Consider the following 15,256-nt stretch of genomic DNA (forward strand, 5'->3'; position numbering starts at 1 on the left):
AATTATCAGCAAGGATTAATCAGCACTTTCTCATTGGAGATGTTAATCAGTGGAACCCCTCACACACAGATTTGCAGAAAAGATTAATTAATTTAGGACTGAAGTAAAGTTCGTAATTTTACTATTAACTTTATGAACAGGTTCTTGTTGAGGATTCTTGAACTAAGGAGAAAGATCACAGAAGGTGCTTTTAAAAAGGAACATTGCAGCTCCAAAAATCAGTGACATCTCCAGAATATTAAACTCCAGCCAGGGGCGGCACGGTGGCACAGTGGTTAGCACTGCTACCTCACAGCACCAGCGATCTGGGTTTGATTCCCGGCTTGGGTCATTGTGCTGAGTTTGCATGTTCTCCCCGTGCTTTGTGGACTTCCTCCAGGTGCTTCTGTTTCCTCCCACAGTTTGAAAGATGTGCTGGTTAGGTGCACTGACCCGAACAGGCACCGATGTTTGGCGACTAGGGGCATTTCACAGTAACTTCATTGCAGTGTTAATGTAAGCCTTACTTGTGACTAACAATTTTTTTTAAAGTTGTAGGGATGTTAACATCAGCAGAAACAAACCAGATATTGTCAGACTATCAATCCAGGCTGTGATTAAAAGCAGAATCCAATCCTTGCAGTCTATTATGAATTTGCTGGTGTCTCAGCCGGTTGGAGGACCTTGTGAATGCCTTTCCACACAAGGAGCAGGTGAAAGGCCTCTCCCCAGAGTGAGTGCGTCGGTGAGTCAGGAGGTTGGATGACTCTTTCCACAGGTACTGCAGCTGAATGGAGTCTCCTGAGTGTGAGTGCGGTGGTGGGACTGGAGGGTGAATAACCGAGTGAATCCCTTCCCACACACCGAGCAGGTGAATGGTCTCTCCCCGGTGTGAAGTCGCTGGTGTCTCACCAGATCGAATGACTGGGAGAATTTCTTCCCACAAATGGAGCAGCTGAACGGTCTCTCCCCGGTGTGAGTGCGTTGGTGAGCAGTCAGGGTGGATTAATGACACTCGCAGTGTCATTCCCCACCCGCCGGCTCCATCCCCCACCCCCCGGCTCCATCCCTCCCTCATTCCCCACCCGCCGGCCTCCATCCCCCCCCATTCCCCACCCGCCGGCTCCATCCCCCCCCCCCATTCCCCACCCCCCCGGCTCCATCCCTCCCTCATTCCCCACACGCCGGCTCCATCCCCCCCTCATTCCCCACCCGCCGGCTCCATCCCCCCCTCATTCCCCACCCGCCGGCTCCATCCCCCCCTCATTCCCCACCCGCCGGCTCCATCCCTCATTCCCCACCCGCCGGCTCCATCCCTCATTCCCCACCCGCCGGCTCCATCCCCCCCTCATTCCCCACCCGCCGGCTCCATCCCCCCCTCATTCCCCACACGCCGGCTCCATCCCCCCCTCATTCCCCACCCGCCGGCTCCATCCCTCCCTCATTCCCCACCCGCCGGCTCCATCCCTCCCTCATTCCCCACCCGCCGGCTCCATCCCCCCCTCATTCCCCACCCGCCGGCTCCATCCCCCCCTCATTCCCCACCCGCCGGCTCCATCCCCCCCTCATTCCCCACCCGCCGGCTCCATCCCTCATTCCCCACCCGCCGGCTCCATCCCTCATTCCCCACCCGCCGGCTCCATCCCCCCCTCATTCCCCACCCGCCGGCTCCATCCCCCCCTCATTCCCCACCCGCCGGCTCCATCCCACCCTCATTCCCCACCCGACGGCTCCATCCCTCATTCCCCACCCGCCGGCTCCATCCCTCATTCCCCACCCGCCGGCTCCATCCCCCCCTCATTCCCCACCCGCCGGCTCCATCCCTCATTCCCCACCCGCCGGCTCCATCCCTCATTCCCCACCCGCCGGCTCCATCCCCCCCTCATTCCCCACCCGCCGGCTCCATCCCCCCCTCATTCCCCACCCGCCGGCTCCATCCCTCATTCCCCACCCGCCGGCTCCATCCCTCATTCCCCACCCGCCGGCTCCATCCCTCATTCCCCACCCGCCGGCTCCATCCCTCATTCCCCACCCGGCGGCTCCATCCCTCCCTCATTCCCCACCCGGCGGCTCCATCCCCCCCCTCATTCCCCACCCACCGGCTCCATCCCCCCCTCATTCCCCACCCGCCGGCTCCATCCCCCCCTCATTCCCCACCCGCCGGCTCCATCCCCCCCTCATTCCCCACCCGCCGGCTCCATCCCCCCTCATTCCCCACCCGCCGGCTCCATCCCCCACCCACCGGCTCCATCCCCCACCCACCGGCTCCATCCCCCACCCACCGGCTCCATCCCCCCCTCATCCCCCACCCACCGGCTCCATCCCCCCCTCATTCCCCACCCGGCGGTGTCGGATCAGCTGAAAATTCCCACCGCCGCAATCCTGAGCTCCCAGCGGCACTGCGCATGCTCCACATCACAATGACCGGGCAGTGATTGACAGCGGTTCCGGACCAAGGAAAAGGGGGCGGGGCTGGAGGACCGAGCGGGAGCGGCTGGTCCTCCAACCAACCAGAGTGAATGAGAGGCGGGGCTGAGTCCGGATCTCCCTCATTGGCTGAAACTCTGTATCATTGTGAAAGCTGCTTTGTGTCAAACTCCAGGAGAAAACTGGACCTTTCTGTTTGTGGCTTCAAACAGATGGAGCCCTGTGGGTGCGGAGCAAACAGATGGAGCCCTGTGGGTGCGGAGCAAACAGATGGAGCCCTGTGGGTGCGGAGCAAACACATCAACATTTATCACTGAGATAAAGACAGTAAATGTTGGAAAATCTCAGCAGGGCTGACAGCATCTGTGGAGAGAGAATAGAGTAAGAAATCTCACACCACCAGATTAAAGTCCAACAGGTTTATTTGGTAGCAAAAGCCACTAGCTTTCGGAGCGCTGCTCCTTCATCAGGTGACTATAAAGGAATATCAGTTAAATATCAGTGACTACAAAGGAACAACTTGGTGGGAAGTTAAAAAGCAGGACCCCGAGGGTAGTCATCTCAGGATTGCTACCTGTGCCACGTGCCAGTGAGGGTAAGAGTAGGATGCTCAGGCGGATGAACACATGGCTGAGGAACTGGTGTAGGGGGCAGGGTTTCAGATTTCTAGATCATTGGAACCTCTTCTGGGGCAGGTGGGACCGGTACAAGAGAGACGGGTTACACCTGAACTACAAGGGGACCAATATACTTGCAGGAAGGTTTGCTAGTGTTATTGGGGAGGGTTTAAACTAGATTTGCAGGGGGATGGGAACCAGAGTGCCAGAGCAGATAGTGGAGCGGGGGTGAAAATAAATGATGTTAATAGTTCATGCAAAATCACAAATAGAAGGTTGTGTGTGGAGTTGGAATGTTATGGTGAGGTTGTATAAGACATTGGTGAGGCCAAATTTAGAGTATTTTGTGCAGTTTTGGCCACCTAATTACAGGAGGGATATTAATAAGGTTGAAAGAGTGCAGAGAAGGTTTACAAGGATGTTGCCGGGACTTGAGAAACTGAGTTACAGAGAAAGGTTAGGACTTTATTCCCTGGAGCGTAGAAGAATGAGGGGAGATTTGATAGAGGTGTATAAAATTATGATGGGTAAAGATAGAATGAATGCAAGCAGGCTTTTTCCACTGAGGCTCGGGGAGAAAATAACTAGAGGACATGGGTTAAGGGTGAGGGGGGAAAAGTTTAAAGGGAATATTAGCGGGGGGCTTCTTCACACAGAGAGTGATGGGAGTTTGGAATGAGCTGCCAGATGAGGTGATGAATGCGGGCTCACTTTTAACATTTAAGAAAAACTTGGACAGGTACATGGATGAGAGGGGTGTGGAGGGATATGGTCCAGGTGCAGGTCAGTGGGACTAGACAGAAAAGTGGCTCAGCACAGCCAAGAAGGGCCAAATGGCCTGTTTCTGTGCTGTAATGTTCTGTGGTTCTAACTGATCTTAAAACCAATCTTTTTCATTCTGTAGGGAGGGGGTGCGCTGAATCAGTTTTAATGGGGTTTATATTTGTTTATACAATGTGGGCATTGCTGGCTCGACCAGCATCAATTGCCCACCCCAAATTATTCTTGAGAAGGTGATTGGGGCTGCCTTCTTGAACTGCAGATTTGAAGTTACTGTCAGATCAGCCGTGATCTAATTAAATGGGTCAAGGGGCTGAATGATCTTCTCTCCTATGTTTATAAGTTTGCCGCAGTCGAAGATGCCATTACGAAGGGATTTCCAGGATTTTTGATCAGCGACAGTGTAAGGACAGCAACATGATTCCAAGTCAGGATTGTTTATGTCTTGGGTGCCATTGTTTTTCGGTAAAGGGTCTGTTCCTCTGCTGTACTGTTCTTCGTTCTTTGATAACGTCAGTTGTCCATGTTGCCAATTATCTGTTGCCCTTGTCTCTCGGTGGTAGAGTTTGTAGGATTGGAAGGTAAAGGTCGCAGTGTTGGAAGGTACTGTTGAAAGTTAAATTATATTAATTTCTTCAGACTAAAAAGTGGAACTCAGGTGAAGATTTGGTGGGGAGATCTAGATCAGAGAGGCAGTATTTCAGAGTTTATCACTGTGATAGCAGCAATCCCATTGCTATCTGTTGGCAAGACTGATGGAAATATTTAAAATGGAGACCATTGGAGGATGAGGTACAATGGAATTTGTGAACTATCTGAGGATCATGGTGAGGGGAAAGGAAGGGATCAGGAAAGCAGCTGACACTTCATATTGTTCCAGGAGAAGTGGGGTCAGGTTGTGTAGATGTCAGGTTTTACGCAGCACTGTCAGTCTGGATGGAAAATCTCTGAATCACTCAAATCACTCAGTTGGAAACTCCGAGACCTATCATTGCTCGGAGGAAGGTTGTGTTGCAACTGATGAGAAGCAGCTTCACTCAGATACCCACATCCTCATGCACAAAAACTAACACACGCAGCCATCCTCCCACCCACCCACCCACGTGATGTACCAACTGACTCAAGAGCAGCTTCTTCCCTGCTATCCGACTTTTGAATGGACCAACGTATATTAAATTGATCTTATTCTACACCCTCGCTATGACTGTAACACTATATCCTACACCCTCTTTTTTCCTTTTCCCCGATGTACTTTATGAATGTATGTTTTGTCTGTATAGCGCACAAGAAACAATACCTTTCACTGTATCCCAATACATGTGACAATAGTAAATCAAATCAAATCAAAAACTCTCACATGAAACAGAGCCGGTCCCATTGGGTGGACAACACCAGCTAACATGACTAAAACTGAGGATAAAGTATTGGTGTCTGTAAGGGCTGAAACAATACCCTTATCTCTTGTTGATTTGTGGCACCAAGTTCAAGACTCCTTCATGAATCATCCTCTTGGCCTCTAGCCTGTCAACCCCCCATGAGAATCTTATATGTTTCAGAAAGTTCACTGCTCATTCTTCTAAACCTAATGATTAGAGGTGCAACCTTTCCCCAAAAGACAATGAGTTGGATTCTCCGGCCGCGCTCACCCCAAAACTGGAGAATCCTGCCCGAGGTCAATGGGCCTTTGTGGTCCACCCCCCCCCCCACCCCGGCCCGCGACGATACCTGTGGTGGGCGGGATGGGAGAATTCTCACCTACACCTTACAATCTTTCCTCAAAAGACAACACCTTCATCTGAGGAATGGACCTTCTCTGAACTCATTCCAATGAAAGCACGTCATTCCATCAGTAGGGAGACCAGAACCGTACACAGTATTCCAGCTGCTATCTCAGCAATGTCCTATGTAGGTGCAGCAAGTTCCCTTTTTCAAACTCCACCCCCTTGCAGTAAAGTCCAACACTCCATTTGCTGCCTTCTTTACTTGCTGTACCTTCATCCTATTTTTTCACAATTCATGTACAAGGACACCCAGATTCCTCTCTACGGCAGTATTCTTCAGTTTCTGTATATTTAAACAATTTTTTGCTTCTCTATTCTTCCTGCCAAAATGGAAAAGCTCCCACTTTCCCGCACTGTACTCCATCTGCCATTTTTCTGTCCATTCAGGTAACTTATCTGTGTCCCTTACAGATTTTTTGTAATAACCTCACAGCTTGCTTTTCTACCTATCTTTGTATCATCAATTCTGGCTTCATCCAAGTCATTGATCAAGGTGGCTGTTTTTCTCTCTCTCAGTTGTGGGTGATATTTGTCCCTATTCTCCTGGAAACTGAATGAATCTTGTTCCAAACTGGGTTCAATATCAGATATTTCAGGGAGTCAGGAATCATTCGCCCCTGAACCTACACTGGTAAAATCCCAGGCAGTTCCTCAGTAAGGATTTTTCTTCCCCACACTCTGAGCGGAGACAGAGAGAAGTAGGAGAGGCCGGAGGTGAGGAGAGAGATTTTATACATCTACAACTCAACAGGAACTTTGACAGAATTTCCAAACCCTGTGAACACCATCAGCTCCAAGTTCCTCTCCAACTCACACACCATCCTGACTTGTCTGACATCCAGTACTGAAAGAACAGAAATTTATTTCATATAAATACTGGGAAGACTGAACCCATTGTGTTCAGTCCCCACTACAAACTCCACTCCCTCGCCAACAACTTTATCTCTCCTCCTGGCAACTGTCTGAGGCTGAACCAGGCTGTTCACAACCAGGGTGAAATAGTTCATCCCAAGATGAGCTTCCAGCCACATGTCCAAATCATCATTAAGACCACCTTCATTCATAGAAGCATTAATAGTAATTAATTAATAATAATGAATCAGAAAATAGTGTAGGAGGCCATTCAGCCCATCGAGCCTGCACCGGCAACAATCCCATCCAGGCCCTATCCACATATTTACCTGTTAATCCCCCTGATACCAAGTGACAATTTATCATGGCCAATCCGTCTAACCGGCACATCTTTGGACTGTGGAAGGAAACCGGAACACCCGGAGGAAACCCACACAGACACGGGGAGAATGTAGAAACTCTGCACAGACAGTGACCCGAGGCTGGAATTGAACCCGGGTCCCTGGCGCTGTTAGGCAGCTGCACTAACCACTGTGCCACCAGGCCACATGTCAGTGCCATCGCCCGACTCCAGCCCAGTCTCAGCTCATCTGGAACCCTCACCCATTCCATTGTGACGTCACACCCTCACCCATTCCATTGTGACGTCACACTCTCACCCATTCCATTGTGACGTCACACTCTCACCCATTCCATTGTGACGTCACACTCTCACCCATTCCATTGTGACGTCAGAGCTTCACTCTCCGATCACAATCCCTGCCGGCCTCCCACATGCAGCCTCAATGGCGGCAGTCAGCCCGGGTCTAACACTACAAGCTGCCGCTCCATTTGGTACAAAGGGGGGGACCGGGAAGTTCATTTCCGGGGATTGGGTTTGAACAACATGTTTAAGGAGCCTCTCCACCCACCCGGTGGATTCATCGCTCCCCGCGCACCGTCCTCTACCTGGTATTGATCTCGCTTCCGAGTTAAAACCGTCCGTCTGTCCGTCGCCGTTACCCGCACTTCCCGCCCCTCATTCACTCCGATTGGTTGGAGGACCAGCCGCTCCTGCTCGGTCCTCCAGCCCCGCCCCCTCTTCCTACTGGTCAGGAGCTGCCGTCAATCAGCCCCCGGGCATTGTGATGTGGAGCATGCGCAGTGTCATTGCTGTCCTTGGCGCTTGTTTGTCCCGGAGAAGCGGAGTCAGCGTTAGGCGGTGGCTGGGAGGATTTGGAAACACTTTGTGGATCCGCAAACCCTTCAGAATCATTGTCAGCTCCCTGGTTTGCAGCTGCGGGGCTTCTCCCTCCCTCCCGGGAACAGGCCCAGGTTAACGGCCCCATCCTGGCTCAGCCACTGGAGGATGGTTGACATCAGAGGATGGGGGAGGGGGACAATAAATAAGAGGTTACACTTTGGCCTCAAATCAATGAGGACTCTGATCTCTGGGAAGGAAGGAAACCCTGGGAGGTGGGCGGGGAGGATTCACAAACACCCGCTGGAGGCCCCAACACCCCCAGTAAAAAGCTGCAGCTCCCGGGTTTGCAGCTTTTTCCCGGGAGGGAGTTGGGGAAGTTTTGTGGAGACCATTCCCGGCTGGTTCAGTTAGTGGTTCCTGGAGCTCAGAAACCCTGGGTTAGAATCCTGAGCCCCACACTGGGTGGTTGTTTTATTAAATACTTTTTACTTATTAATCATCTGTTGAAGAAAATATTAATTTGTTTTGAAAAATCATTTTATAGCATTTGTGAAAATACCCATTAAAATAGCAATTCTCCCAATGTATTTCATAGGATCCCTCCAGGGCAGGAGGAGGTTATTCGGCCCATCGAGTCTGCACCGACAACAATCACACCTATGCTCTATTCCCACATATGTAACCTGCTAATCCCTCTAACCTACTCATCCCAGGACACTAAGGGGCAATTTAGTGTGGCCAATGCACCTAACTGGCATATCTTTGGACGATAGGAGGAAACTGGAGCATCTGGAGAAAACCCACACAGACATGGGGAGAATGGGCAGACTCCACACGGACAGTGACCCAAGTTGGGAATTGAACCCAGGTCCCTGGAGCTCTGAGGCAGCAGTGCTAGCCACTGTGCCGCCTACATTGCTGATGAGAATTTTAATTTACTGACTTGGGAATTAATTCTCGGGAATAGTCATTCTGAAAATGACCATTAAAATGTGTTTTAATTTACCCCATAATTGCAGATTTCAGTTTGCATTTCAAAATTCAATTGGGAATGTCTGAGAGCAAATGGTAAAATGAGGTTTGAGACCAGCTGCAATTATTTTCTGTGACTGATGATACCTTTGTGCCTGTGCAGGAGGTAATTCCCCTTGGTGCTGTGGCACAAATAAAATGGAGCCTTTCCCAGGAACCGGCCCATGTTAATGGTCACCGTGGTGTTCCATTGGTGAGCAGAGCACATGTGCCTATTGTGGTAACAATAGAGTCAGTGGGGCTGCACATCCCCTGACTTGGAAGGAAAATAATTGACTCCTTGATTGTACTCTCAATCTATACATGGTCTGGAGGACTGAATCCAGCTGGAGGGAGAGGGAGCTGGGCTCAGAGTGGAGATGGGGCAATGAGTTTGATTTCAGCTCAGGGACAAGAGAGAGTGTGTGGGATGGGGATTACAGCTCAAGATAAATGTGATAGAGAAATGTTTCGTGGAAACTGAAATTGTCAGTTCTGAAGCAGTTTTTTAAAACTCTTTTTGCAGGGAACTAGAAGAGGAGGATTCACAGACAGGAAACTCAAACTAAACTTCACATCAAAGTCTGACAGAGCCATTCGATTCATCATGACCTAAATATGATTGCTTTTGACAGTGGAGGGATAAATCGTTCCCTGTTTTGTCAGTGGAAGAAAATTTCAAAATTCAATGTGACAGAAAAAGAACTGAGACACACACATACACCCAAGTGAGAGTGCTCCAGTGAACTGACTGTGGATAGAGTTTTAACCAGTTACACAGCCTGAAAAACATCACACCATTCACAGTGGGGAGAAACTATACACATGGTGTGTATGTGGATGAGGCTTCAACTAATCATCCAACCTGGAGAGACAGAAGGACACCAGCAGCATGGACAAACCGTGGAAATGTGAGGATTGTGGTAAAGGATTCAATTATCCACCCGGTTGGAAACCCATTGACACGGTCTCATTGGGGTTGGGAAAATGGAGAAACCATGGAAATGTGATGATTGTGATAAAGGATGCAATTATCCGTACTTGCTGGAAAACCATAGACGCAGTCACATTGGAGAGAGGCCATTCATCTGTTCTGTGTGTGGGAAAGGATTCACTATCTCATCCCACCTGCTGTTAACACCAGCAAATTCACACTGAGGAGAGGCCGTTCAGCTGCTCCACCTGTGGAAAGGGGTTCTCATGTTCATCCAACCTCAGTGCACATCAGCGAGTTCACACTGGGGAGAGATCGTTCACCTGCTCCTTGTGTGGGAAGGAGTTTGCTAGGCCATCCAGTCTTTGGACACAACAGCGAATTCACACAGGATATATATAATATATATAAATGATTTGGAGGAAAATGTAACTGGATTGATTAGAAAATTTGCGGACGACACAGAGGTTGGTGGATTTGCGGATAGCGATGAGGACTATCAGAGGATACAGCAGGATATAGATCGGTTGGAGACTTGGGTGGAGAGATGGCAGATGGAGTTTAATCCAGACACGTGACGTAATGCATTTTGGAAGGTCTAATACAGATAGGAAATATACAGTAAATGGCAGAACCCTTAACAATATTGATAGGCAAAGGGATTGGGGTGTACAGGTGGACAGATCACTGAAAGTGGCAATGCAGGTGTAGAAGGTCATCAAGAAGACATACGGCATGCTTGCCTTCATCGGCTGGGGCATTGAGTTTAAAAATTGGCAAGTCATGTTGCAGCTTTATAGAACCTTTAGTTAGGCCGCACTTGGAATATTGTGTTCAATTCTGGTTGCCACACTACCAGAAGGATGTGGAGGCTTTCGAGAGGGTCCAGAAAAGATTTACCAGGATGTTGCCTGGTATGGAGGGCATTAGCTATGAGGAGAGGTTGGAGAAACTTGGTTTGTTCTCACTTGAGCGACGGAGGTTGAGGGGAGACCTGATAGAAGTCTACAAGATTATGAGAGGCATGGACAGAGTGGATAGTCAGAAGCTTTTTCCCAGGGTGGAAGAGTCAATTACTCGGGGGAATAGGTTTAAGGTGCGAGGGGTAAAGTTTAAAAGAGATGTACGAGGCAGATGTTTTACACAGAGAGTGGTGGGTGCCTGGAATTCATTGCCGGGGGAGGTAGTGGAAGCAGATACGGTATTGACTTTTAAGGGGCGTCTTGACAAGTACATGAATCAGATGGGAATAGAGGGATATGGTCCCTGGAAGGGTAGTGGGTTTTAGTTAAGTCAGGCAGTATGGTCGGTGCAAGCTTGGAGGGCCGAAGGGCCTGTTCCTGTGCTGTAATTTTCTTTGTTCTTAGTACACAGGCCAATTTATCTTTCTAGGGATGAGTGTGTCTGAGAGGTATGCAACTGGCAAACATTTTCCATTCACCTCCTGCATTGCTGCAGTACATATAGATATCGTTCTCACTCTGCCAGCAGGGCTGTGGGATTAATTGGACAGATCTTAAAGACTGCCCGACTGGGCAGGATGTGCCAAATGGTTTCCATCTGTGATGTATCGTTCCATAAAACAGAATATTCAGCATCAGGAGAAAGAAAGTGAAAGAAACCTGTCTCTGTGGGATTTACCCAACCAGTCTGAGGACCTTCGGGAGAGCAGAGAGGGGAGGAAACCAGTGGGAAAAGTTTTAAAAACTCGAGGTATTCCCACAGGAGAGCACTGGTTTAAATCAATTTTAGAAATAGAGAATGGCAGCGCACAAATTCCGAGGAATGCATTTTTAAAAATTAATTGATCTTAATTGCACAAGATAATTTTCTATTATTGTCTTTGACAATGACGCCGTTAAGTCCCAGGTGGCCCTGCGGGTGTGAAAGTGTCCTATTCATTCCACAGGAGCCTATTGCGCAGGCGCAATGCTATATCTGGAGCGTGCGCAGTGCCACTTTGCCCGGAGACCTGTGAGTGCGGGAGCGGCTTTTTTTAACGGGTGAGTCGGTGGCGCTGCGGGAGAAATGGAGCCGGGAGTCGGGGGAGGGAGGGAGCTATGGCTTCACAAACATCCTCTGTAGGCCGCACGGCCCGAATAAGACCCTGCAGGTCCTGGGTTTACAGCTCCAAGGCTTTTATCTCGGGAACAGGCCCCGGTTATCGGCCGCCATCTTGTTTCGGCGGGGAAGGAGAGCGCATGCGCTGCTGTCGGTGGCGGGTCACAATGGGCGTGGTTTCAGGGGCTGGTTCAGAACCTCTGTCTTCAGAGGGACAATAGAATCATAGAAACCCTACAGCACAGAAAGAGGCCATTCGACCCATCGAGTCTGCACCGACCACAATCCCACCCAGGCCCTACCCCCATATCCCTACATATTTTACCCGCTAATCCCTCTAACCTACGCATCCCAGGACACTAAGGGGCAATTTTTTTAGCATAGCAATCAACCTAACCCACATATCTTTGGACTGTGGGAGTAAACCGGAGCACCCTGAGGAAACCCACGCAGAGAGGGGCGGGTCGGGATGGTGACCTCCTCGTGAACCTGCTCCTGGGCCTGGCGAAGCGCGCCATTTACCGGTCCAGGCAGCGGGCGATCGAGGGGGCCGTCCATCCTGACTGTCTGCCCCTCTACTGCGGCTACGTTCGCGGCCAGGTGTCCCTGGAGAGGGAACATGCGGTGTCTACAGGCACGGTTGACGCCTTCTGCCCCCGTTGGGCACCGCAGGGGTTGGGGTGCGTTATCGACCCGAATAATCACACTATGATTTGATGTTTTTAAGTTTCCTTTGTACTTTGATTTTTGTTCGGGCTGTTCCCCCTCCTTTTGGGGAGCTGCCCCTTTTACTTTGTCCTGATTTAACTTGAGTTTGTTTATTTGGTTTGACCTTAAAAGAGGCCAACATCTGTGGGTAAAAACTTTCTTTTCTCCCCCTTTCCATTTCTTTTCTCATTCTGGGGTAAATTGGGGACTTGCAGCAACTGAAGGGAATGAAGTGAATCCAGTCGGTATGTTCCACACATTGTTAGTCCAGTCAGATAGACATATATCTGTCTGGCCGCCTGCATGGAGATTTCCAGCTCTGTCTGTCCAGGACAGGAAGCAGTGAGCATGGATCTATCAATCAGCCTCAATCAGCACCTTCAGGAGAATTGGGAGGGTGAATATTAGATACAGCAGAGTGAGAATGGAGGGAGAGTGTGTGGGATGGAGATTTACAGCTCTTGCGTTGTAATATGAAGCTGTAGCGATGTTATACATTTCCAGTCATAAAGTCATTACAGCACAGAAGGAATCCATTTGGTAACTCGAGTCCATGCTGACTCTCTGTATAACATTCCAGTCCCATTCCCACTCTATATCCCATTCTCCTGCAAGTTTATTTCCTTCAAGTGCCCATCCACTTTCATTTTTAAATAGAATCCATAGATATGGATGGAGATTTACAGCTTTTTGGGACTGAAATAGGAAAGAATGTTCCAGAGAAACTAGAATTGTCTGCTCTGAATTTCTATCCTGTACTGACACTGATGACTTTTGTAAACTCATTTTACAGGATATTAAAAGAGGAATCACAGACTGAAAACTCAAACGTCACGTCTAGATCTGACAGAGTCATACTCCTTGGGAACTGAATATCATCGGACTTTGAATCCAGAAGGACAAATGATTGTCCGGTCTGTCGATTTGAAATGTCAGTGTGACTGGAAAAGCATCAACACACTGTCACACTCGAGTGAGAGTGTTCCAATGCACTGACGAAAGAGCTTTAACCAGTTACACAGTCTGAATAAATATCACACCATTCACAGCGGGGAGAGACTGTACCTGTGTTGTGTGTGGACGAGGCTTCAACTGATTGTCCACCCAAGAGAGAGGCAAGGACACCTGCACCATGGAGAAACCATGGAAATGTGCAGACTGTGGCAAGAGATACAGATACCCATTTCAGCTGGAAGCTCATCGGCTCATCCACACTGGGCAGCGGCCGTTCATCTGCTCTCAGTGTGGGAAGGGATTCACTCAGTCATCCAGCCTGCAGAGACACCAGCGAGTTCACACTGGGGAGAGGCCATTCACGTGTTCTCAGTGTGGGGAGGGATTCACTCAATCTTCCGACCTGCTGGTCCATGAGCGCATTCACACTGGGGAGAGGCCGTTCACCTGCTCTCAGTGTGGGAAGGGATTCATTCGGTCTTCCGACCTGCGGAAACACCAGCGAGTTCACACTGGAGAGAGGCCCTTTACCTGCTCTCGATGTGGGGAGGGATTCACTCAGTCATCCCACCTGCAGAGACACCAGCGAGTTCACACTGGGGAGAGGCCATTCACCTGCTCTGTGTGTGGGAAGGGATTCTGTGATTCATCCAGCCTGCTGACACACCAGCGAGTTCACACTGGGGAGAGGCCATTCACCTGCTCTCAATGTGGGAAGGGATTCACTGGGTCCTCCCGCCTGCAGATACACCAGCGAGTTCACACTGGGGAGAGGCCGTTCACCTGCTCTCAGTGTGGGAAGGGTTTCTGTGATTCATCCAGCCTGGTGACACACCAGCGAGTTCACATTGGGGAGAAACCGTTCACCTGCTCTCAGTGTGGGAAGGGATTCACTCGGTTATCCAACCTGCGAATACACCAGCGAGTTTACACTGGGGAGAGACCGTTCAGCTGCTCTGTGTGAGAAGATATTCAGTCTTTCATCCCATCTGTTGAGACACCACCAAGTTCACGAGTGATTCCAGGGGTTGGATTCTGCTGTTATTGTTTCTGCTCTTAATTACACCCAGGACTACATTTTGTTCATTCTCACAGTTGGTCAATGGGGAGGGTCGGAGGGTTTCTTTCTGCTGGACTGGTCGGTCTCATGGCTTTGCCTCCAGTGGGCTGATGCTCTTTGAGTCTTGTTGCGAATACCTGGTTTCAAATTTCACAAGGATCACAGAGTGACAGGGTGTTAGGAAGTTAAGAGATAGTCACTATTTCTGTTTGAAACCCCCCAATGCCCATCCAATTTCCTTTGTAATTGTTTATTGTCTCCACTTCCTCCTCCCTCGTAGGCAGCGAGTTCCAGATCATTACCATTCACTGCATCAAATTTTCTTCCTCACATCCCCCGCTGCATCTCTGATCCAAAACCTTAAATCTGTGTCCCTCCTCATCCTTGTCCCATCAGCTAATGGGAACAGCTTTTCTTTGTCCACCTTATCTAAACCTGTCAGAATCTTGTCCACCTCTATCAAATCTCCCCTCAACCTCCTTTGCTCCAAGGGGAACAACCCCAGCCTGACATTGACAATAAAGAACAAACTAACAGAATATGTTGATACCTGAAATCAAATGGGAATGTTTAATTTCTGTTTTAAAGATATTGTGAATATATTGTCCTGGAGAACAAAGAAATTGGAATAGCTCACTGTGGGTGAGGTTGAATGGAATATATCAATGTGGAATCCTGGTTCATTCCAGTGAAAGTCTGGAATGTGTCGATGGGATGAATAAGTTGATCACTTTCTCTGGGAGATATTTACATCCTTGTCCATTGTTCGAGGGGGTTCAGGACAACCTGGGACTAAAAGACTAATAGATCAGAATAGGTTAATTTAGAGTGAATATATTCAAGAAGAATCACTAAGTACCTGGAGTTACAAAGGTACTGTTTGCATAGAAATACATATAACCATTGTTA

At 49.4% G+C, this 15,256-nt stretch overlaps 1 protein-coding gene across 1 annotated transcript in view; it reads left to right on the top strand.

Moving 5' to 3' along the window:
• The window catches only part of LOC144483376 (uncharacterized), a 490,005-nt gene extending 475,146 nt beyond the window's left edge, over positions 1-14,859 (top strand). Inside the window, exon 2 of the mRNA XM_078202095.1 lies at positions 13,127-14,859. Coding sequence (XP_078058221.1) covers positions 13,466-14,251 — 786 coding nt within the window. The 5' untranslated portion in view covers positions 13,127-13,465 and the 3' untranslated portion in view covers positions 14,252-14,859. The remainder of the gene's footprint in view (positions 1-13,126) is intronic.
• Positions 14,860-15,256: the final 397 nt, after the last annotated feature.

Source organism: Mustelus asterias, unplaced genomic scaffold, assembly GCF_964213995.1.
Source record: "Mustelus asterias unplaced genomic scaffold, sMusAst1.hap1.1 HAP1_SCAFFOLD_63, whole genome shotgun sequence".
NCBI lineage: Eukaryota > Metazoa > Chordata > Chondrichthyes > Carcharhiniformes > Triakidae > Mustelus > Mustelus asterias.